The 24,097-nt window shown below is 39.9% G+C and overlaps 1 protein-coding gene across 3 annotated transcripts in view; it reads left to right on the top strand.

The window, feature by feature from the left end:
• LOC130275490 (guanine nucleotide-binding protein subunit alpha-14) overlaps positions 1-24,097 on the top strand; it is a 188,530-nt gene that overhangs the window by 12,684 nt on the left and 151,749 nt on the right. The window contains exon 2 of one of the 3 annotated variants that reach the window (XM_056523539.1): positions 10,490-10,617. The exons of the other annotated variants lie outside the window; for them this stretch is intronic. Coding sequence (XP_056379514.1) covers positions 10,490-10,617 — 128 coding nt within the window. The remainder of the gene's footprint in view (positions 1-10,489; positions 10,618-24,097) is intronic. 3 annotated transcript variants of the gene reach the window in all.

Here is a 24,097-nt window from a genome sequence, read left to right as displayed (position 1 = left end):
TTTCTGCCACCAGTTGATTTGAAAAAGGGGAGTACCCCTTTAATAAAAGGTGTTTAGAGTGGTGGATCCCATTGTAGTATTTCCACTTGCAAAGGGCTTGATTCTAGATTTCCAGCCCAAGTCATACTGTTCTCCAGCAGACTTTACAGGTGGCACTATGTATTTTATCAGGAAGCCTTCTGTCATCTGCCAAACCCAGATTACTGTATTGTCAAGTGTGATTAGTCACTCCAGATAACACATTCCCATTGCTCCAGAGTCCAGTTGCAGTGCCACTCTGTATCTCAGACTTTAGTATAGTTGTGTTCGGTTGCTTTTCCATGGAAACCCAATCCAGGTATTTTTTCTATAAATTGTTACCAATTTTTCTAGGGACAATTTTTAGTATGTCAGCAAATTGGGGGAGATAATTAAAACTTTTAAAAAGAAAAACTTTGTTGCCCATAGCAACCAATCAAATTGTTTCTTTAAAAGGGTCGTCCAGGACAGGGTTAGAAAAATGCTTTTTCAGTTTTTGCAAAAAAACAGCACCACTCCTGTCCCACAGGTTGTGTGTAGTGCTGCAGTTCAGTCCCATTCACTTCAATGGAGCCGAGCTACAATACCTAACACAACCTGTGGACAGGAGTGACGCTGTTTTTGCAGGAAAGATCTTTTTTTTTTTCAATCCTGAACAATCCCTTTAATTCCTTTTATAGTGCTCTGTTAGAATGAAAGCTTTGCTGTTCCTGGTTGCAGTAGGCAACAAAGACAGTTTTTCATTTAGACAGTTTGCAGCTCCCTTATTATTTAAATGTGTGTTAGTACTCAATGTCCTGTTTTGTGACCTTGTGACATAGCAGCTCTTATTTGACTTATCAGATCTAGGAGGACAGAAAAATTGAAAAAAATGACATATCGGATGTATTTCACAGCTTCATTGAAAGGCACGGAGCACTTAATAAATACATTACTGCTGGTGCTTGTTGGTTTAATGACTGGCAGCATGATGGCTCATTGATTAAGCTAGTTGCCTTGTAGTACTTTGGGTTCTGCATTTGTATCTGAGGCAAAATCTAGAGGAAGTTTGTATGTTCTCCTCTGTCCAAAGTTTTGAGGAGCAAGTGTCTGATGTTCAAAACTCAGCTGATCAGGAAACTGAACCAAGGGAATGTCACATGCTACTCTCCCTGCGCCCCCCCCCCCACCTGTGTCACATGATTGAGACATTCTCATAGACTTACATGGCAACTTTGTCTCGATCATATGACATGAAGCCGAGAGGAGAATGCGCTGAGCTCAATCTTCTCCCAGCTTGTTCTCCTGATTGGCAGAGGTCTGAACTAGGGATCGACTGATTATCGGTTTGGCCGATATTATCGGCCGATAATCACGATTTTGGGCATTATCGGTATCGGCAATTGTCTTGCTGATATACCGATAATACCGATATACTCCTGATTTTCCCCACTTTGGAAAACCAGTTTATAAGTAGAGGTGCAACAGGCGCAACCCGATTTCTCATGATTATTAATCTTCTCAAAAATAAGATTTTACAAATCAATTTTTTTTTTATATTTGTCCATATTTGGGAGTATACATAATTGTAGCTCAATCCCAGTTCTGGATTTAATTTGGCCCTGGATTTCTTCCCAGTATGTTTTTAATCATCTTGCACCCCCAAAGCAGATGTATTAAATCTGCATTCAGTTCATGACATTTTTAAACACTTGAAGCTTGATCGGAACCCGTATCGAAACAAAGCTTTCGGTGTATAATACAACCTGTGAACCAACATATACTGAGATAAAGCACACACAAAAAAAGTAGAGTATGTCTGGCACTTCACTGCGGATATATATAGTCCCTGTAGATGCAGGTGCAAAGGTGGATGTCAGCACATATGTTTGAGCGTAGAGGTGCAGATCACATCAATAGTGCACATAACAACGGTCAAAGGAGGATTGAATATATAAGCTCACCCTCACCACATCAGATTGGGATTCCTTATTGTGACATGTGTGGCAGGTACAAGACTCAGATGGGGGGGCGCCTTCGTGGGATGGTGTCCGTTTCGTGCAGCAAGCACACTTTGTCTAGCCAACGCTCACTGAAGGAGCAGGGAGGGGAAGAATATCAACATACCACTACAGGTGCTGCTATCAGCACAATTTTCACCTTTAGTGATTCAACAGGTAAATAGCACATAAAAACAGAACATGCAAAATATTATATAAATTAACTATAATCATTCCTATCATTCAGTCTAAGTGGTCCAATCTGCTTTTGCATTGTAGAAGGATTTTGTGTCTATCGCCCCCATTACAGGGTGGATTAACGACTTGGAGTCGAGCAAACTTTATGCTACCGCAATCGCTATTGTGTTTCTCTTGTATATGGGCGATAAGGCGGGGAGCACAGTGTCCTGATCGGACCGATTAAAAATGTTCTCGGACTCTGATGAAGAGTTTTCTAATTGTTTTACCTACGTAGTAAAACCCGCAAGGGCATATTAAAGCGTACACTACATATGATGATCGGCAAGTAATCATTTGATTCAGTGTATGAATGTGTCCTCCTAATTTTATAGTGTGACTGTTTATGTGAACAAAAACCGCAGTGTCTGCATGGAAAATTGCCTCTGGGAGCCGATCTATCAAGCCATGTATTTTTCAGTACATTCTGATGGGGTTTTGAGATGGCATCGCCGAGGGTGGTGCTTCTACAGTGTGTGAGGACAGGGTTTTTTTTTTTTGTTTTTTTTTATGTAAATCAGGATCAGCTACAACCATATGCCAATTTTTTCTAATGGCAGATGATATGATGGAATTGATATTAGAATTGGAAAAAGTAAATGTTATTCTTACACTGATTTATGAATATTGGTTGGTGATTGGCTTTTCATTGTTTTCTTAGATGTAAACAGAGTTTGACGGGGAATATTGTTGGCTCTTTGGAATGCTTGGCCAATTATATATTCTGGATAATTCCTTTCTCGTAGCATATGGTTGAAGCTGATCCTGATTTATGTGAGATTGCCATAAAAAAAAAAATCTAAGAGGTAAATGGAAAACCACCAGATAGTGTTGGGCTCAGACCACAACACTTCAGAAGACATCTAAACTGAGATATGGAGCTTGCAGCCTCAGCTCGTCCGGTCCTAGCTCCAGTGGGAAGGCAATTCAGGAATAAAAAATTTGAGCTTTTTCTGGGCACTGGTTCTCCAAAGTAGGCAGTTGGACACAGTTTCAAATCCAAAATATATTTTATTGTACTAAAACAACTCGTTTCTGGTCCGAACAGGACCCTTTCTCTGGTAAGGTGCTGTGAAAAATACATGGCTTGATAGACCGGCTCCCAGAGGCAATTTTCCGTGCAGACACTGCGTTTTTGTTCACATAACATAAACAGTCACACTATAAAATTAGGAGGACACACTCATACACTGAGTCAAGTGATTACTTGCCGATCATCATATGTAGTGCAAGCTTTAATATGCCCTTGCGGGTTTTACTACGTAGGGAAAACAATTAGAAAACTCTTCATCAGAGTTTGAGAAGAACATTTTTATTCGGTCCGATCAGGACACGGTGCTCCCCGCCTTATCGCCCATATACAATAGCGATTGCGGTAGCATAAAGTTTGCTGGACTCCAAGTGGTTAAACCACCCCGTATTGGGGGCGATAGACGCAAAATCCTTCTACAATGTGAAACCAGATGGATTACAAAGTTAGAAGCACTAGGACCACTTGGAGAAGATTGTGCTGATTGCAGCACCTGTAGTGGTATGTTGATATTTTCCGCCTCCCTGCTCATTCAGTGAGCGTTGGCTAGACAAAGTGCGCTTGCCGCACGAAACGGACACTATCCCACGTAGGCGCCCCCGTGTCTGGATCTCTTGTACCTGCCGCACATGTCGCAATAAAGAATTCCATGTGGTGAGTGCGATCTTCTATATTCAATCCTCCTTTGACCATTGTTATATACTGTACTGAGATAACTTGGTCTTTCATAAATAGAAACAATCTGTGGACTTTTTAATATATTCTCCCATTGTGTATCTTCCATCTCTCCTAAATCTCTTTCCCACTTCTCCCTACTAGTGAAAACTATTTTTCTATATTTTTCTGCCAAAATTTGCTTGTACACCCATGTAATCCTAATTCTAACATCCTCCGTAACTAAGTTCAACATCGGGACAATTTATATAGAACATTTCTTTATTCATAGTGCACTTGACAGCATGTGCCGTTTGTTTTTATCCAAAAATTTGTGACGCTGTGATAGTGTTCAGACTGTATTCTACCAAAATGTATCAGCTGATCATCCTCAAAAAACTGGTTTACATATAATAATCCTTTACTTTCCCACATAATCCTATATCTTGAATAACTCCCTTAAATTCCTATTCCCCCACTTTGGTGTAAAACTTGTAGAACTCGTCGCCCTCAATATGTTTTTCCAAATCTGGTCATACTGTGTCAATAAACCACAACCACGAGCTTCCCCCTGTGACAATATACCCAGCTCCAGCTTTTTAACATTTGTGGAATCCGTGTGGAAATGTATGCGGAATATCCGCACGAATTCTGCATGGTTCTGCAGTGCACTAAAAGGATAGTTTATTTAATTGAACAGACAAAGTTCATTGACCTCAATAGGATTCTGCTGCCAAAGTCTTGAAAAATATAATTTTCTTTTATCGTTCATCTCCTCTACTCCAAAGGCCTAAATGAGTCTTCTCCAGACTACAGATTCTTATGGTCCATAGAATTTATATAATCTTTTCTTAGGAAATCAAAACACATAAGAAAAGCGTTTACCAGTGTCTGGTTTTAATTAGTAAAAAATAAAAAAAAAGACCCGTTTTAATAAATCTGCCCTGTTGTGCTAAGACAGTGTGGTCATTGAGGAAGGCAGTAACATAGCAGATTTTTAAAGCTATAGGACTCTCCAGCCATCCTGGTCAAAGAAAGTTTCAGGAGCCATATGGTGATCGGTGAGATAACCATAGAACACAATCAACCTTACTTTCTGATACAGGGATAGAAGAATTGCTGTGAGTGTGGGGTACTAGTTGGAATTCTTTTTTCATCCTGGGAAGACAAAAATGTCTTCTATATGAGTAGAGACGTTTTGCTCCAGCACCACATCTGTAGGTGCACAGGCCACAAAGCTGATGTCTTGTATGATATTTTAGCAGGCTTTACCGAATGTTGATTCCATTTTCATATGGTTCTAATTACCTCCTACCAGGAGAAATGTAAATGCATTTTTGTATTTTATAAATTGACACACAAGTTTATTTTGAGTAATGTAGCACTCTATCAAAGCACCACCAACTTAGTTCCTATATATAAACTTTTATGTATAGAAGGCCTAATAACGTGCACTTAAAAAAGCCATCTGCAGAGCCTAATGAATTAGTAAGCTAGGTAGTAATAACAGTAGTAAATTGGTTAACCGAAACAGAAGTTAGTCGGGTTTAATAAGACTTGTTACATATTTATTAACCCCTTGAAGATATAGCTGGTTTTGGCCTGGAGGACACAACCAATTAAAATTTTAGCACTTACATTTTTTTTCTTCTTTGTTGCCTTAGAGTCATAACCCTTTTATTTTTTCTATCTACAAAGCCGTATGAGGGCGTGATTTTTGCTCAACCAATTGTCCTTTTATTTAGAAGTATGCTAAAAATTGTGCTATTCTGACCTATATATCTCAGGGATGTGGAAATCCTATTGCAGCTCCGGGTGTTGAGCAGGTTAATTTTTCAGGCCTCTAGCTCTGCTTTGGGTAAGCAGAGCTGGCTCTGAAAGCCCTGTCAAGCACGGCGGCACTCCAAGGTGAATGGAGCAGGCACCTGACTCGAACCTGCTCCATACCCGGCAGTCCCCTACTAATTTCAGTAGCTGGGGGCTGCCGCTAATACTCGGCATGTGGCGATCGCCGCGTGCGGCTATTAACTCTTTAGATCGCCACCTCTAAAGGGACATGTGGGGGTCAATCCATTGTAGAGGTAGCTGGAGGGCCCTGTTGTCCGTGGCTCTGTCATTGATAGACTATCAATGGAGCGCAGAGCACACAGATCAATGGAGTGCAAAATAACTGCATTGATCTGTATGAGGAATCTAATGATTCCTCCTAAAAGTCCCCTAAGTGTAAAAAAATAATAATAATAATAAAAAAAAAAGTTTAATAGCCCTTCCATATGAAAAGTTCAAATCACCCCCTTTTCCTATATAAAAACCATGTAAACATAATAAAAACAAACATATTTGGTATCGCCGCATGCGTAATTGTCCAAACTATTAAAAAAAAACTTTATATATACCGTACGGTAAATGACGTAAATATAAAAAATTCCATTTTTTTTTTTTTACGACATTCCAGAAAAAAGTTAAAAGCAATTAGAAAGTCAGACCAATATCAATATGGTACCAATACAAACAGCAGATTATGGCGCAAAAATTAGCTCTCATACAGCCTGGTAAAAAGATAATTACAGGAATCAAAAAATGGCAATTCTAAATTCTAAAAAGTTCAGAATTTTTTTTAAATGAGTAAAATGAAATGGAAACTATACAAATTTGGTATTGCTGTAATCAGGCCGATCTGAAGTATCAAAATAACATGCAAGCTTGACTACAAAGTAAATGGCATTAAAAAAGAAAACCACCAAGTTTGCTAAATTATTATTTTTTATTAAATTTCAATTTCACCATACATTATATAATTGTTTCTGAGCATATGTTATGGAAAGCTAAAAGGTGTCATTACGAAGTACAATCAGTCCCGCAAAAAAACAAGCCCTCATATGGGTCTGTAGATGGAAAAATAGTTATGTTTATTATTGAGCGAGGGGGGAAAAAACAAGAGTTGGGCAAGTATTTTTTTTTTTCCCGCACCCCTGTATTCTTAAAAAAATTTCCTTTTTTATATGGTGCTGTTCGAGTGCTCATTTTTAGACATAATGACGCTCAGGACTTAAATGGACACTGTAATTTGCTAAATCTTTTTATATAATGTAGATAACATTTGTACATTTGTTATATACATTGGTTAAAAATAATTTGTATACCGTATATCGGCCTATAACACGCACTGGCCTATAACACGCACCCTAATTTTTCCATGGAAATTTGGGTAAAGTTTTTTTTTTTTTTTTACCCAAATATCCTTGTTAAAATGAGGGTGCGTGTGTGAGTGGGTATACCTCAATAAAACAGTTTCTGGCCCTGCAGAAGCCACTTTAGTTCAATGATTTAAAGCGGGCACTTTAAATCATTGAACTGAGGCGGCTTCTGTGGGGCCATAGTCCTGCTGCCGCCTGATTCCGTTCCCTATCCCCCGTTTTATAGTTACATGTCACTGTCCTGCCGCTGCCCGATTCCCTCACCATCCTCTGGTTGCATGTCCCGCCGATGCCAGATTCCCTCACCGTCCTCGGGTTGCATGTCCCGCCGATGCCCGATTCCATCTAGGTGACCTCGCTCTTTATGGTCCTGCATCGTCCTTATCTGTCACTGTGCGCCGTGCACAAGTGACGTCCTCAACGCAACATCACTCCTCAGTCAGTGCGCGGCGCACAGTGACAGATAAGGACGCTGCAGGACCATAAAGAGCGTGGTCACCAGGATGGAATCGGGCATCGGCGGGACATGCAACCCGAGGAAAGTGAGAGAATCGGGCATCAGCGGGACATGCTATCCAAGGACGGGGAGGGAATCGGGCATCGGTGGGACAGTGACATGTAACTATAAAACGGGGGATAGGGGACGGAATCGGGTGGCGGCGGCAGGACTCTGGCCCCACAGTTCAATGATTTAAAGTGCCCGCTTTAAATCATTGAACTAAAGTGGCTTCTGCAGGGCCAGAAACAGTCTATCGGCGTATAACACGCAGATAGACTTTAAGCTAAAAAATTTTGTCTAAAATATGCGTGTTATACGCCGATAAATACGGTATTTTGGGGTAAAAAAATGCTGCATTGTCCCTGCAGCCATTGCTTTTGTGTCTCTGTGCAGAGGAAAAATGGTGCAAATGGTGTAAATTTTGTGCAGTTATAGAAACCAGTGAGCTGCCGAACTCGGTTTAAACATTGTGCTCTGGCATCTGATACATTTATAGTGTGTAGGTTTACAAAAAAAGTAGGCTTTGTGCAAAAAAAATTTAAAAATAATTTTATGCCCACGATGCCCAAAAGTTGATTAGGAAATGCTTCTCCGAAAAGACCATGCAAAAAAAATTCCACTCCAACTGCGCAAAATTTTGCACTTAAAGGGGTATTCCACCCTTAAACATCTTATCCCCTATCCAAAGGATAAGGGGATAAGATGTCCGATCACGGGGATCCCACCGCTGGGGACCTACGCGATCTCGGCTGCCACATCCCGGACATCCGGTGCACAGGACGAACTTCACTCCGTGCCGGATGACTGTCGGTGCGGGGTGGAGGCTTGTGACTTCACGCATTGTTTGTGATGGCGTGGCCGTGATGTCACGAGCAGGGCGCGGCTGTGACATCATAAGCCTCCGGCACTACACCCGACGCTCTAAAAGAACGCTGAGTGCAGCAGGGAGATTGTGGGGGTCCCCAGCGGCAGGATCTACGCGATCGGACATCTTATCCCATATCCTTTTGGATATGGGATAAACAAGAAAAAAAGATTTACATCCAATGATCAATGTTCCCCCTAGTTCTTAGATTTCTGAAAGCAGTCTTGATGTTCTTAGTGTGAGAAAACTAAAAATTCTAAGAAAGTGATAGGGTTGTGACAGAAACTTGCTTAACAGCAACAAACCGATGCTTTTTTTATTTAATTTTAAACCCAAGATGTAAACAATTTTTAGATCAGTTGAAGCAAAAAATAAAATAAAAAATAAAATATGATTTAATTATAGACTTATTCTCTGTAGTAGGGATGTTCCTAATACTGGACATTTGCACGATTACTTGTACTCGTGCAAATGTCCCTGATATCTTATCTAATACCTGCCAGTGGGACTCCCTCCAACAGGTATCATGGAGGTGCAGTAAGCCACCTGCACACTCTGCATGGATCAACCCCTAGAGGACGCAGGGCGTAAATTTACGCCCTGTGCCAACTCCCGAGCTATGCAGCACATTAACCTTTCAGACGCCACGATCAAAGTTAATCATAGCATCTAAAAGTCCTGAGATTAATTGAGTGTTAGCTCAGGGATGCTGATAGAGATCATTGTGGTGAAATCACGGTATCCCGATCAGCTGAGAGGACGTGCTCCATGCCATCTGATCGTTGCTCCTTTACTGCAGTCATCCATGCTAGGCAGTAGTAAAGGAGTGCCGATAACACTAATCAACGCTATGCTATGGCATATCATTGATCAGTGTATGCAATCTACAGATTGCAAGTAATGGTCCCCTATGAAAATGTGTAATAAATAATAATTATACATGTGAATTAACCCCTTCCCTAATAAAAACTTAAATCACCCCCCTAAAAAGTTTAAATACAAAATAAAATAAAAATGTGTGTGTGTGTATGTATATATCTGTGTGTATATATATATATATCAGGGATGCCGTGGCTAATGCATGTAGCGTTGAACTACATGGAGGAGGCGTGTCAGCCCAATGCAGGAGATTGCAGGGGGTCCCAGCATTCGGATCCTCACGATTAAACACTTATCCCCTAGGGGATAAGTGTATTTAGGCTGCAGATGTCCTTTAAAAAAAATGGTACGGGACATCCCTACTCTGTAGATTGCCCTGAATTGTTTGGTCCCCCCCACATTTATTTTCTTTTGTGTCTGTCTGCCATTAATCTGCAGCTACATATAAATAAAGCTTCCTTTCATATAGACTTTTACTTGTACATGGTTAATATTCACAAGGCCTTATTTCCTTAAGAACTGCAGTGAATTAAAATTTGATTATAGTGTTTACTCTACAAGGTTTAGCTGGCTGCTAGCAGAACTATGTTGATAAGACAGATCAGAGGTACAGTATACTTCTCTTAAAATATAATCTTCTTACGACACACTGATGCATATGCAAAATAAAACCTGCCACCTTCATCTTTCTGAGGAACAGTCACTTGATATATACACTCGTCAACATTGCAATTGCAGCACCAAGAAGAACAAGCCGTCGTGTCATGCGGATCGAGGAAGTAACGTGTGGCTAAGATCTGTAAATTTCCAAGCACCTAGCTCTAGTCTGTCTAGTCTTGGTGTGTGGGAGGCACTTTTGTGCGATAGAAGCCAGATTAAAAGCAATAATTTTTTACCCACTCCGTACCTCAGAAATTGGATCAAGTAAGTATATTAAGATTATACTATGTCTACTATTCATCAACATGCCAGTTATCACCACTTGTAAACTAAGAGGGACAGGTTCCTTAAACTAAGAGCTCTTGGTTCATCACTTTTGCAGACTGCTATGTGTGTACTGGTCCTACTCCTGGGATTATGGTTTGCAGTGGCATAATGTCTGGTAGTCAGACCCCTCTTGTCTTTATTTAGGTATGAACCCAGCCCTGTGGAAACCCTGAATATCAATGAACACTTTTTGTTAGAACAACATGCCGGTGAGGTATATTTAGCAACAACTCAACAATCTTGGCTTAACTACTATGCTCTGTTATCAGCAGGTCAGATTTTCTTTTTTTTTTTTTACAATAGCTATATGATTGTAAGAAACGGGTGTCTGGAGATGACCTACTTATGTCTATGGTATAGTGCTCTGATCATGCTCTGACACTTAGGTTGCTATACAGAGTGAGGGAGAAGTTGAGCTCTGACCATCACCTATTGTGAGTGGTAGCTCCTATATTATCTATAAAGTGGTGTCACCTTTCTCTGCAATCCCATCTGTGATGATTAAGAGTAGTTGGCAAGTGAACTCTACAAAATAGGAATTGTCTTTCTATTGTGAAAACTGAAAGATTTCCAGATTCTTAGTTAATATAGGTAGCAGTATGTTTAAAAAAAAAAAAAAAAGTATGCTTAAGTTAAAAATCTAAAATTCAAAGAGACAGACCTGTCAGCGGTATTTTAGGGTATAAAGTAAGGGAATGGCTGTATAAGGCCTTTGACCCTGAATAAATCTCGTTAGTTAATTGACCCCTCTAATTTCAATTCAAGTACCATTTCAAGCACAGTTTACGCTTACTAACAAATGTAAACAGTGTTAAATGCGGGGAACCGAGGGAGGCCATGCCCCCTCCATGGGAAGCCACACGCCTCCACCTTAAGGCACATAAATGCAACAAAAAAGAGCAATAATGTTAAATGCCCCCCATTGTGTTCTTCAAAGAGGACAGAATTCAAAATGGCAACTTAAACAGAAAATTGTAATTTATTGATTTGAGTATGAATAGTATTAACTGCAGAAACGTGGTAGCAAAAAAGCTCCATCTGGACATTTTAAAGGACATGTCCGGTGCTTATTTTCTTATTGTATCTGTTCCGGGCTGCAAAAAAAAAGAAAATAAGCTTTCTCTTGCCTGCCTACGCCTCCCCCTGTGCTCCGGTACAGGCGTTCGATCCCCGGGCTGTATTCTTCTTACTTCCTGTTAGCCCGGCACGTCACACGGAGCTTCAACCTATCACTGGCCGAGGCGGGACATCGCTGCGGCTGGTGATAGGTTGAAGCTCCTTGTAACGTGCCAGGCTAACAGGAAGTAAGAAGAATTCAGCCCGGGGACCGAACACCTGTACCAAAGCATCGGGGGAGCCTAGGCAGGTAAGAGAAAATGTATTTTCTTTTATCTTTCAGCCCGGAATGGATAAAATAAGAAAAGTGAGCACCGGACATCTCCTTTAACTTGTCAAAAGTAGGTAATCTTTATAATTGTGTTAATTACTGGATTTTGAATGAACTGGTCTTTGCTATTCATTTTTCCATTGAAACTTAATACCTCAATCCTTTAGCAAAGCTTCTTGCTAGTTTTGTAAGGTTTTTAAAAAATCTTTTTTTTTTTTTTTTTTGGGAAACCTGTTATCACTTTAATGCTGGCTGACCAATGAGTCATCAGGGTGGCCCCCATTGACTTCTGCCTGCCCCACCTGCCTTGACCGATGGATTTTTTTTCTCCTATACCCAAATAGCAAGATATACGGTACATATTCATTAGGGCTGGTGGGGTGAGAAGAAGCAACGAAGGACTGCCCTCATGACTTCTGGTTTGCGCACTCTGAAAATGAATGACAGAGGTTCCATAGTGATTTGACCACTTCACATGTGTCGAAAAAACAGCCTTAGGGTGCTTTCACACCCACCAGCTAGATCTGGTGGGAGAATTTAAAGACTGGCTGCTGAGATATCCCCGTCACCTCAATGCAAGTCTGTGGGAGGGGGCATGACAGCCATCACGCCCCCTCCCATAGACTTGCATTGAGGTGACGGGACGTAACGTCACACGAGGGCGGAGTCCTGACGTCACGGACTTCCGTTCCCGTGGTCACGACCGAGACCCTCCAGCGCTTCCGGACAAGAAACAGGTGGGTGCCGCATGCAACATTGCGGGGGTCCCCAGCTGCGGGACCCCCACGATCAGACATCTTATACCCTATCCATTGGATAGGGGATAATATATCTAGGGTGGGAGTACCCCTTTAAGGACACAGCCTTTTTTCATTATTGTGGTTTTTTTTATTATTTTTTTTATTTTATAGAAAATCAATATGCACATAAATTGTCCTCTTCTGTCATATATATATATACATTTTGCTGTATGAGGGCTCATGTTTTGTGATTTGTAGTTTTAATTGGCACCATTTTTGTTTTTAAGTGGGTTTTTCTGATCACTTTTCATTATTTATTTTTTTCTGATATAATGTGACCAAAACCTGCAAAATTTTTTTTTCTTTTTAACGTTTACGCCGTTCACCACATGGTGCTACCAAATATGTTTTTATTTTTTTTACCTTTACTTTATTGTAAAATGAAAAAAATAAAGGTACTGTTTTATGTAAGGGGTTTTTATGTATTTTTTTTTGTAAAATAGGAAGAGGGTGATTAAAATTTTTACAAGGGGATGGTCTTTTATATAATTTTATTGTGTTTGTTTTATTTTTATTTCTCTTCATAATTTTTTTTACACTCTTAAATTTTTGTCAGTATTGCGTAGCATTGAACAGTGATATTGACACTCCTCCACTGATACAGCCTGGCTAGGGCCTCCAGCATCACTAGGGCCTCGATCTGGTGGCTGTATAGGGGTTGTGGCTTAATTAGCATATGATGTATCTCTGAATGAAAAAGTTTTCTCAGGTATGATTACCATGGTATTCTTGTATCCCTTTCCTTATTTTTCTTATAATAGATTAATTAACCCCTTAACGGCATGGGACGTAAATGTGCATCCTGGTGCCATGGTACTTAACTCACCAGGATGTACATTTACATCCTATACATTACACAAGCACCAGAACGGCAGCCAGAGACCCGCTGTAATGGTGGACATCGGCGATCGTGCTGATGTCCGCCATTAACCCCTCAGTTGCCGTGATCAATACAGATCATGGCACTCTGAATGGATGACAGACGGTGATCCCCTCACCTGCCTTCGTCCTTCCTCTTGGCGTCTTCTTTTCTGGTCTGCTTTCCAGAAAGTACGGTAGTAAAAATAAATAAATAAATAAAAAATTAAATGGCCCCTTTTTCAAATTTTACCCCAAACAGCATAAAGAAAAAATTAGTAAACCTATTTGGTATTGCCGCATGCGTAAACGTCTGAACTATGAAAATATAATAATTATGATCCCTTATGGTGAACAGTGTTTAAAAAAAAAAATAAATAAAAAAAAATATTCCAAAATTGCTGCTTTTTTGTCACCTCATATTTAAAAAAATAAAAAAATAATTAAAAAAATGAAACACATATATGCAATCGTACCGATAAAAACATCAGATCCGGGCACAAAAAATTAGCACTCATACATCCCCATATACGAAAATTTTTTATAACCTACTTATTTTGTAAAGTATGTAAAATTTTGAGTTTTTTCAAAGCAGTACAATAATAAAAATAAGTTACCGTATTTATCCATGGCTGTCATTTTAATCAAACTAACCCACAGAATTAAGAAAACATTACATTTTTTTACCATAAAGTGTACAACGTGAAAACAAACATTCGTTTAGGACTGCACAGAAATGTGCCATCTCAGAGACGACTATGCATTCCGTGTGGAGTCAGCAGAAAGAGTGAACAGGTTGAACTCTGCTGCAGCTGAATCTCCGTGCAGATTCCAAGCGGAATTTTGACTTTTGAACATAGATTCACCAGTCCAGCAGCAGCATCAGTTTTGTCCATGACTCATGGACAAAAACTACAGATCAGGGTGCAAAAATTAGCCTTCATACAGTTACATATACGAAAAAATGAGAAAGTTATAACATACATATTTTCTAATAAGAAGTTTTTTTTTTTTTTTTTAAAGCAGTACAATAATAAAAAAGTTAACCATGGGTGTACTAACCCCCAGAATTAAGAAAACATTTTATTTTTACCGTACAGTGTACCGTGTAAAAACAAAACTTTCCAAAATTAGCAAAATTGTGGTTTTCCTTTCAATTTCCTCACACAAATATTTTTTTTGTTTTGCCATACAATTTATGGTAAAATTAAAGGAGTCATTACAAAGTACAATTACAATTACAATTTTCGTAAAAACGAAAATGCAAAAAATAAAATTTCCTGTGTCCTTAAGGCCAAAATTGGTGGTATCCTTAACCCTTAACCTTATGGACCATGCCAATTTTATTTTTGCATTTTTATTTCCTCCTTGCCTACTAAAATCCATAACTTTTAGATTTCCATCTACAGACCCATTTAAGGGCTTGTTTTTTGCGTGACCAATTGTAATGAAACCTCTCATTTTACCATAAAATGTACGGCGAACCCCCAATTTTTTTTTTTTTTTAAGTGAGAATTTTTATGAAAATCACAATTTTGCACATTTTGGAGGGTTTTGTTTTCACTCTGTACACTTTACAGTAAAAATGACTTGTGTTCTTTATTCTGTGGGTCAATATGATTAAACTGATACCCATGGCTAGATACTTTTTATATTTTTGTACCGCTTAAAAAAAAATAAAAAAACTTTTTGTACAAAATTAGTAATGTAAAATCGCCCTATTTTGACCACCTATATAATAACTTTTTCATTTTTCTGTATATAGGGTAGTATGAGGGCTCATTTTTTTGCGCTGTCATCTGTACTTTGTATCGATACCACATTTGCATATATAAAACTTTTAGATCATTTTGTATACATTTTTTTTTTTATAAAACATGACTAAAAAGCAGCATTTTTGGACTTATATTTTTATTTTTTACGTTTACACTATTCACCGTACGGGTTCATTAACATTATATTTTGATAGTTTGGACATTTACCATTTACGCACGCGGCGATACCAAATATGTTTATAAAATGTTATGCTTTTTGGGGGTAAAATGGGAAAAACTGACAATTTTCATTTTTATTGGGGGAGGGGATTTTTAATTTTTTTTTATTTTTACATTTTTCAACTTTTTTCCCCAACACTCTTTATGTCCCCATAGGGGACTATCTATAGCAATCATTTGATTGCTAATACTGTTCAGTGCTATGCATAAGGCATAGCACTGATCAGCATTATCGGCTATTTTCTGCTCTGGTCTGCTCGATGTCAGACTCTGGGAGATGGACGGAGCCATTACTCCACTGCGGGTGGTCCGATTATCTATTTTAACATGCGCACTGTGGCAGATGCCGTGATCTGTACTGATCACGGCATCTGAGGGGTTAATAGCGGTCAGGAAACCGGATACGGGTCAAAAATTAGACGACCGTAGTCACCATTTGACTCTGGTTGGCTCATTAAAGTAAATGGATTTTAGCGCCGGTTCGGCTGGGGTACGGGAGCGCCTGGTTTTCCCCTCCTCGAACCGTATCCGGCAACCGTAGGCTGAAAACGAGGTGTGAATGCACCCTAAGGCTACGTACACACACGCGGATTTACAGCTTATTTTACGCTGCAAATCCGCTGGTGAAGGCCCGCTCTATGCTGGCTTTACATGTGCCTGCTCGTAACGGCAATACACCGCTACCAGCAGGCACACTGCGATGTGCGAGTCGCAGTATACTCGTACATTGCGGGAGCTCTCTGCCTAGCTCAGAGCAGGGAGAGTGGCCACGATGTGCGAGTACGGCACGCACCTCTCTGCACTGTGTCTGCTGATAGTAGCGTATTGCCGCTACGAGCAGGCACATATAAAGGCAGCGTACAGCGGGGCCTTCACAGCGTATCCGCAGCTAAATACGCTGCGAAAATCCGCGCGTGTGAACGTCTTCCATGCACTGGATTGGCTGAGCAGGCCGTCACTCCATTTAATCTCGAGTGTGTTCCCGAAGGTGAGGGTCAGAGGGAAGAAGACACATCTGGGTAATTTAAGCATGGGCTCTATTCAGACGGTTCTCTCTGATAAGACACTTATCCCCTATTCTGTGCATTGATGTATAAAGTGCCAGTTTTGATTTATGCAGTGACAAAATGTAGGCACATCAGGGAAGATTTATCAAAACCTGTGCAGAGGAAGAGTGGTGCAGTTGCCCATAGCAACCTGTTTCCTTCTTAAATTTTTCAAAGGCCTCTTTAAAAATGAAAGAAGCAGTCGGTTGTTATGGGCAATTGCACCACTCTTCCTTTGCACAGGTTTTGATATATCTCCCCCATCATGCATAGTAACTTTGGCCCATTGTTCCTGTAATTAGATTAAAATTTATGAAAATGCATGATTTCAAATAAAACAATTGTTCATCGGATGAAAGTTAAAAACAAGTGATCATTTTAGCTAACCGATGGCAGACTGTTTTTCATGTGTGTTAAAAAAAAACGTTTTTTTGGGTAATAGATGAAAGATCTTTCGAAAAGGAGTAGTCTCCCAACGTTTCTAGAATATTCTCAGAAAGATAGTTTTTCCTCCGTCGTCCTTAACGATGGAGGACAAACGATCTTTCTAAGAATATTCTAGAAACGTTCGGAGACTACTCCTTTTTGAAAGATCTTTCATCTAATACCCCCCCCCAAAAAAAAAAAAAATATATATATATTTTTTTTTTTTAAACACATGAAAAACAGTTTGCCATCGGTTAGCTAAAATGATCACTTGTTTTTAACTTTCATCCAATGAACAACTTTGATGGCCCATATGATCTAAAATGTCTAGAGCTTCATCGGATAAATAATGGTTCCATTAACCTTCTTTTATCATATGTGCATGGCCACATCTGACATGTTGATGGTCGGATCTGGCATATGATTAATTAGCAGCATGTGTGTCACATGTCCTTTAGGGGTTAAGACCATATGATAGTTGCAGAGGTTCCATGTGGTTTCCAAATAGTTCATGTCATTTATGTAGTCTACATCTATAGCTGCCACATGGCTCCTTGTGATGTTTGTGTAGATTAAAGGGGTACTTCGGTGGAAAACGTTGTTGTTTTTTTTTATTTATTTTTTTAAATGAACTGGTGCCAGAGAGTTAAACAGATGTGTAAATTACTTCTATTAAAAAATCTTTACCCTTCCAGTACTTATTAGCAGCTGTATGCTACAGAGGAAATTCTATTCTTTTTGAATTTCTTTTTTTGTCTTGTCCACAGTGCTCTCTGCTGACACCTCTGTCCATGTCAGGAACTGTCCAGAGCAGCAAATGTTTGCTATGGGGATTTTCTCCTGTGCTGGACAGTGCTGACACCTGATTCCCGTATCAACAGAGAGCACTCTGGACAAGACCAAAAAAGAAATTCTAAAAGAATAGAATTTCCCCCTGTATCATACAGCTGCTAAGAAGTACTGGAAGGGTAAAGATTTTTAAATAGAAGTAATTTACTAATCTGTTTAACTTTCTGGCACCAGTTGATTTAAAAAAAAGTTTTCCACCGGAGTAACCCTTTAAACAGATAGTGATGCATTCCCTTACTGAGTACTCTGACTAGTTAAAAGGGGGACTCCGGTGGAAACCAGTGGAAAACAAATGTTTTCAAATCAACTGGTGTCAGAAAGTTAAACAGATTTGTAAATTACTTCTGTAAAAAACAAAACAAAACTGAAGCCTTCCAGTACTTATCAGCTGCTGTATACTACAGAGGAAGTTGTGAAGTTCCTTTCAGTCTGACCACAGTGCTCTCTGCTGACACCTCTGTCCATGTCAGGAACTGTCCAGAGCAGGAGAGTTTTTCTATGGGGATTTGCATCTAATCTGGAAAGTTCCTGAAGGATAGAGGTGTCAGCAGAGAGCACTGTGGTCAGACTGGAAAGAACTGCACAAATTTCTCTGTAGTTTACACAGAACATAAGTAATGCAAGGGTTGATATTTTTAAATAGGAGTAATTTGCAAATCTGTTTAACTTTCTGGAACTAGTTGATTTGAAAAATGTTAAGAGTGGAATTTTATTAAGGATTGGTTATAGGAATTTAATGCAAGTGCTTCTAGGTATGGAAGATGTGTAGGATCTCCACTTGTCTTCTAAAATAAACTTCGGCCAAAGAGGCTTTGGCTAAGGTAAACCAAGTAAATCACTATGTTGAGCATTTGCCATCCCTGGCTATTCTGACTCAGATGAATTTGTAACATTTTACGTCATGTGCAGACTTTACCCAGTTATTTCTTATCAATGGGATTTAAAGACAATTGCTCAAAAGGTACCTGTTGCTGTATTACAGGTCATCTGCTCAATAGTCATGTAAAGTCCTTATCAATGAATGTGACTGTGTTTTATAAGATTAGTAATCAGAGAATTGCATTGACCTATGGACTTAACAAGATTCAAGTTAATAAATGCAGTAATCTTGACTGCTAGAATAACTGTATAATTCTTGTGGTAAATTAATATAAGTAGACTAAACTTAGTTCTTGACATCCACTTTTAACCTTTTAAAATGTGCAGAATGGGAATAATCAGACGGGCCCTAGGACCACTCGGAAGTACACAGTCTTGTAGACGGCAATGCATTTCTGAGCAAAATCCAGAGAAATTCTATTGTTTTTGCGGATGCCGGAATCGGGATTCCACCATGTAAACAGTGCAGCAGAATCCTATTGCAATCAATTGGACTCTGCTGCAGCGTAATGTCTGTGCGGAATATTCTGACAGAATTCTGCACAGACATTCCACCGTGTGAACATGCCCTAAAGGAGACTGTCCAAAATAAGTAGAGTGTATTTAAAAATGTAATGTTTTATACTGTAGATGCTGTCTTTTCTTCTCCTGTTAGAAGACTTGTTTTAACCCCTTACAGTGGTCTTTAAACTGTAGCCCTACAGATGTTTCAAAACTACACCTCCCAGCATGCCCAGATAGCTGTTTGCTGTCTGGGCATGCTGGTATTTGTAGTTTTGCAACATCTGGAGGGCCACAGTCTGGAGATCATTGTTCGGTTGTTTCTAAACTGTGGCCCTCTAAATCTTGCAAAACTAAACTCCCAGCATGCATGAACAGCAAACGGCTGTCTCGCCATGCTGGGAGTTGTAGTTGCATATCTCCAGCTGTTGTATAACTACTTAAACAACATAGCATGCCCTTTGGCGATCAGTACATGCTGGGAGTTGTAGTTTTGCAACAGCTGGATGCACACTGGTTGGAAAATACTGAGTTAGGTAACAGAACCTAACTGAAGGTTTTCCAACTAGTGTGCCTCCAGCTGTTGGTCTGTCAGATCTTGCTGGGAGTTGTAGTTTTGCAACGGCTGGAGGTTTACAGGGTACATTCACACGGGCGGGTTTACAGTGCTTTTCCTGCCTGTGTGACTGTACCCTAAAAAACACTACACTAACACATAAAGTGTAAAACACTAAATATACACCCCTTACATTGTCCCCCCCGCCCAATAATAATGAAAAACGTATCATACGGCAGTGTTTGCAAAATGGAGCCTCCAGCTGTTTCAAAACAACAACTCCCAGCATTTCCGGACAGCCACTGTCTGTCCAGGCACACTGGGAGTTTATCAACAGCTGGAGGCACCCTGTTAGGGGTATTCTACACCAGGGATGCTCAATGTCCACCCCTATACAATCTCCAATTTAGTCCTCAAATGCGCATGGCGCTCTCTCACTTTGGAGCCCTGTCATATTTCAAGGAAACAGTTTAGGGCCACCTATGGGGTATTTCCGTACTTGAGAGAAATTGCGTTACAAATTTTGCGGGGCTTTTTCTCCTTTTACCCCTTATGAAAAGGAAAAGCTTGGGTCTACATCAGCCTGTTAGTGTAAACAAATAAAAAAAATGTACACTACCATGCTGGTGTTGCCCCATACTTTAAATTTGTTACAAGGGGTAAAAGGAAACCAAAATGTACCTCAATTTCTTCGGAGTACGGAAATACCCCATATGTGGGTGTAAAATGCTCCGGGCGCACAACATGGCTCAGGAGTGAGAGCGCTGCTGTGTACATTTGAGGCCTAAATTGGTGATTTGCACAGGGGTGGCTGATTTTACAGTGGTTCTGACATAAAATGCTGGTGTTACACTAAATTTTTCATTTTCACAAGGGAAAATAGGAAAAGTCCCCAAAATTTGTAATCCCATTTCTTTTGAGTAAGAACATACCCCATATGTGGATGTAAAGTGCTCTGCAGGCAAACTACAATGCTCAGAAGAGAAGGAGCGCCATTGGGCTTTTGGAGAGAAAATTTGTCTGGAATTGAAGGCCATGTGTGTTTACAAAGCCTCCATGGTGCCAGAACATTGGACCCTCCCCCCCACATGTGACCCCATTTTTGAAACTACACCCCTCACGAAATGTAATAAGGGGTACAGTGAGCATTTACACCCCACAGGGGTCTGACAGATTTTTGGAACGGTGGTCCGTGAAAATGAAAAATGTAATTTTTCATTTGCACAGCCCACTGTTCCAAAGATCTGTCAAACGCCAGTGGGGTGTAAGTGCTCACTGCACCCCAGGGGTGTGGAAATAAAAAAAAAAAAAAACTACTTGTCCCAGGGACTAAAGCGGAACACAATCTACTTGTCCCTCAAGAAAATCCACTTTTCCTGGTAGATAAAATAATTTCAACCAAAATAGTCTGATCCACCCACTAGACCACCAGGGATGGGTATAAGATTCCTTTAGACACTGCTGTCAACTTAGACAGCGGTGATCTAATGGTTTAATAGCGGCCACGGAGATCGCAGCATGCGCCCCCCCCCCCCCCCCCATAATTCCAATTTTTCTATATACAGGGATGTATGAGGGTAATCTTATGTGCCGTGATCTGTAGTTTTTATTGGAACCATTTATTATCAGAACTTTTATTAGGAAAGGGACTTATTCACATACATACGCACTTCTTAAAATATTTTATTCACTATTTTTCAGTCTTCTTAGGGACTTATATATGGAGTCTTTTGATTGGAAAACACTGAACAGCGTTGTGTTACTGGGGGGTGGGGGGGCTGTGTTCTGCTTCTCCAGTTTATGTGCTGCATTTTATTTACTCTAATTTATGTGTCATTATGTTGCATTTAGTTAGTAGATAACTACAACTCCCAGCATGCCCTGATACAGCCTATGGTTGTGTGGGTGTTCCAGCATGTTGCACTGTATAGTAGTACAGTTAAGGTTACTGTGTAACATGCTGGGAGTTGTAGTTTTGGTTTGTGTCAGCTGCAGAGCCATAGGCTGTGTCAAGGAATACTGGGAATTGCAGTTAGTAACTACAACACCCAGCATGCCCTGATGCAACCTATGGCTCTGCAGCTGACCCGAACCAAAACTACAACTCCCAGCATGTTACACTTTATAGTTCGACAGTTTAGGTTACGGTGCAACATGCTGGAAGTTGTAGTTTTGGTTTGGGCGTGTTTGCGGGCATCCGTGAGGCTCTCGGCGGGTGAGTATGACGGGGGCGGGATTCTGGGGGTGCAATTTAGTGTGGGTGGCCAGAAGCCACTAAAAATAAATTAGAAAAATTAGATAGCACAACTGGCAGCAGCACTGGTCTGTCCACCCCTGTACAAAACATACATGCATACAAAATATCATACATACACATACACCGGCCACTGCCCCCTATATCATACATTACATACATTCATCATACATAGACACATCACACATAAACCCACCGCTGCCCCCCCACATCATACATTACATACACACATCACACACACATCACATATACACACATCATACATACACCGGGCTGCTGCCCCCCCCCACATCATACCTTACATACACCATACACACATCATACATATACATACACCGGGCTGCTGCCCCCTATATCATACATTACATACACACATCACACATAGACATATCATACATACACATATACATACACCGGGCTGCTGCCCCCCAATATCATACATTACATACACACATCATATATACACATGACACATACATCATGCATATGCACACATCATACATACACCTGCCGCTGATACACCCCCCCCTAATCATACATTACATACATATACATACATACATGCCGGTGTGAGGTGAAATCCCCAGCCTGTGCAGGGAAAAATAATTTTCATTTACACATCCAACTTTAACGAAAAGTCGTCAAACATCTGTGGGGTGTTAAGGCTCACTGTACCCCGTGTCACGTTCCTCACGGGGTGTAGTTTCTAAAATAGTGTGCCATGTGTTTTTTTTCTTTTTTTCTGTTCCGGCACCATAGTGGCTTCCTAAATTTGACATGCCCCCCAAAAACCATTTCAGCAAAATTCACTCTACAAAATCCCATTGTCGCCCCCTTCCTACTGAGCCCTCTACTGCACCCACGGAGCACTTTACATCCACATATGAGGTATTTCCTTACTCGAGAGAAATGGGGTCACAAATTTTGGGGGGATTTCCCCTCCTTTTACCCCTTGTAAAAAAAAAAAAAAAAAAAAAAAAAATGGCTCTACAAGAACATGCGAGTATAAAAAAAATGAAGATTTTGAATTTTCTCCTTCACTTTGCTGCTATTCCTGTGAAACACCTAAAGGGTTAACAAACTTTCTGAATATCATTTTGAATACTTTGAAGGGTGCAGTTTTTATAATGGGGTCATTTATGAGGTATTTTTTTTTTAACATGAAAGCCCCTCAAATCCACTTCAAACTGAACTGGTCCCTGAAAAATTCCGATTTTGAAATTTTCATGCAAAATTGGAAAATTGCTGCTGAACTTTGAAGCCCTTTAATGGCATCATAAAGTTGACATGTTTTTACTTTTGGAAGACATCATAAAGTAGACATATTGTATATGTGAATCAATATATAATTTGTTTGGAATATCAATTTTACTTACAAGTAGAGAGTTTCAAAGTTAGAAATATGCAAAATTTTCACTAAGAAAGGATGCAAGTAACAACGAAAATGTACCACTATGTTAACCCCTTAAGGACCCGGGGTTTTTCAGTTTTTGCATTTTCGTTTTTTCCTCGTTACCTTTAAAAAATCATAACTCTTTCAATTTTGCACCTAAAAGCCATATGAGGGCTTATTTTTTGCGCCACCAATTCTACTTTGTAATGACGTGATTTTACCCCAAAATCTACGGCGAAACTGAAAAAAATTAATAAAAAACCCCACCATTTTGTAACTTTTGGGGCCATGATCGGAAGTTTTTAGCAGTACAATTTTTGCATTGATAGAATGTTTTTGCGCGTACGCCATTGACCATTTTGCGCGTACGCCATTGACCATTAATTAACGATGCACATATACCACATATTTTTTTTTTTATTTACTGTTTTTTTTTTTTTTTTTTTAAATGGGGAAAGGGGGGGGATTCAAACTTTTATTAGGGGAGGTGTTAGATGATCTTTATTCATTTATTTTTTCCACCTTTTTTTTTTTTTTTGCAATGTTATAGCTCACATAGGGGACTATAACACTGCACACTCTGATCTTTTACATTGATCAATGGTTTCTCATAGGAAACCATTGATCAATGATTCTTCCTCTTAACTGCTCATGCCTGGATCTCAGGCACTGAGCAGTCATTCGGCGATTGGACACCAGGAGGCAAGGTAAGGGGACCCTCCTGCTGTGTCACAGCTGTTCGGGATGTCCATGACGAAATCGCGGCATCCCGAACAGCCCCCTGAGCTAGCCGGCAATGATTTATTTTC

This window comes from Hyla sarda, chromosome 1 (genome assembly GCF_029499605.1).
Source record: "Hyla sarda isolate aHylSar1 chromosome 1, aHylSar1.hap1, whole genome shotgun sequence".
Lineage (NCBI taxonomy): Eukaryota > Metazoa > Chordata > Amphibia > Anura > Hylidae > Hyla > Hyla sarda.
The sequence above is the reverse complement of the archived record's forward strand: the minus strand, read 5'-3'. Positions and strand labels throughout refer to the sequence as shown.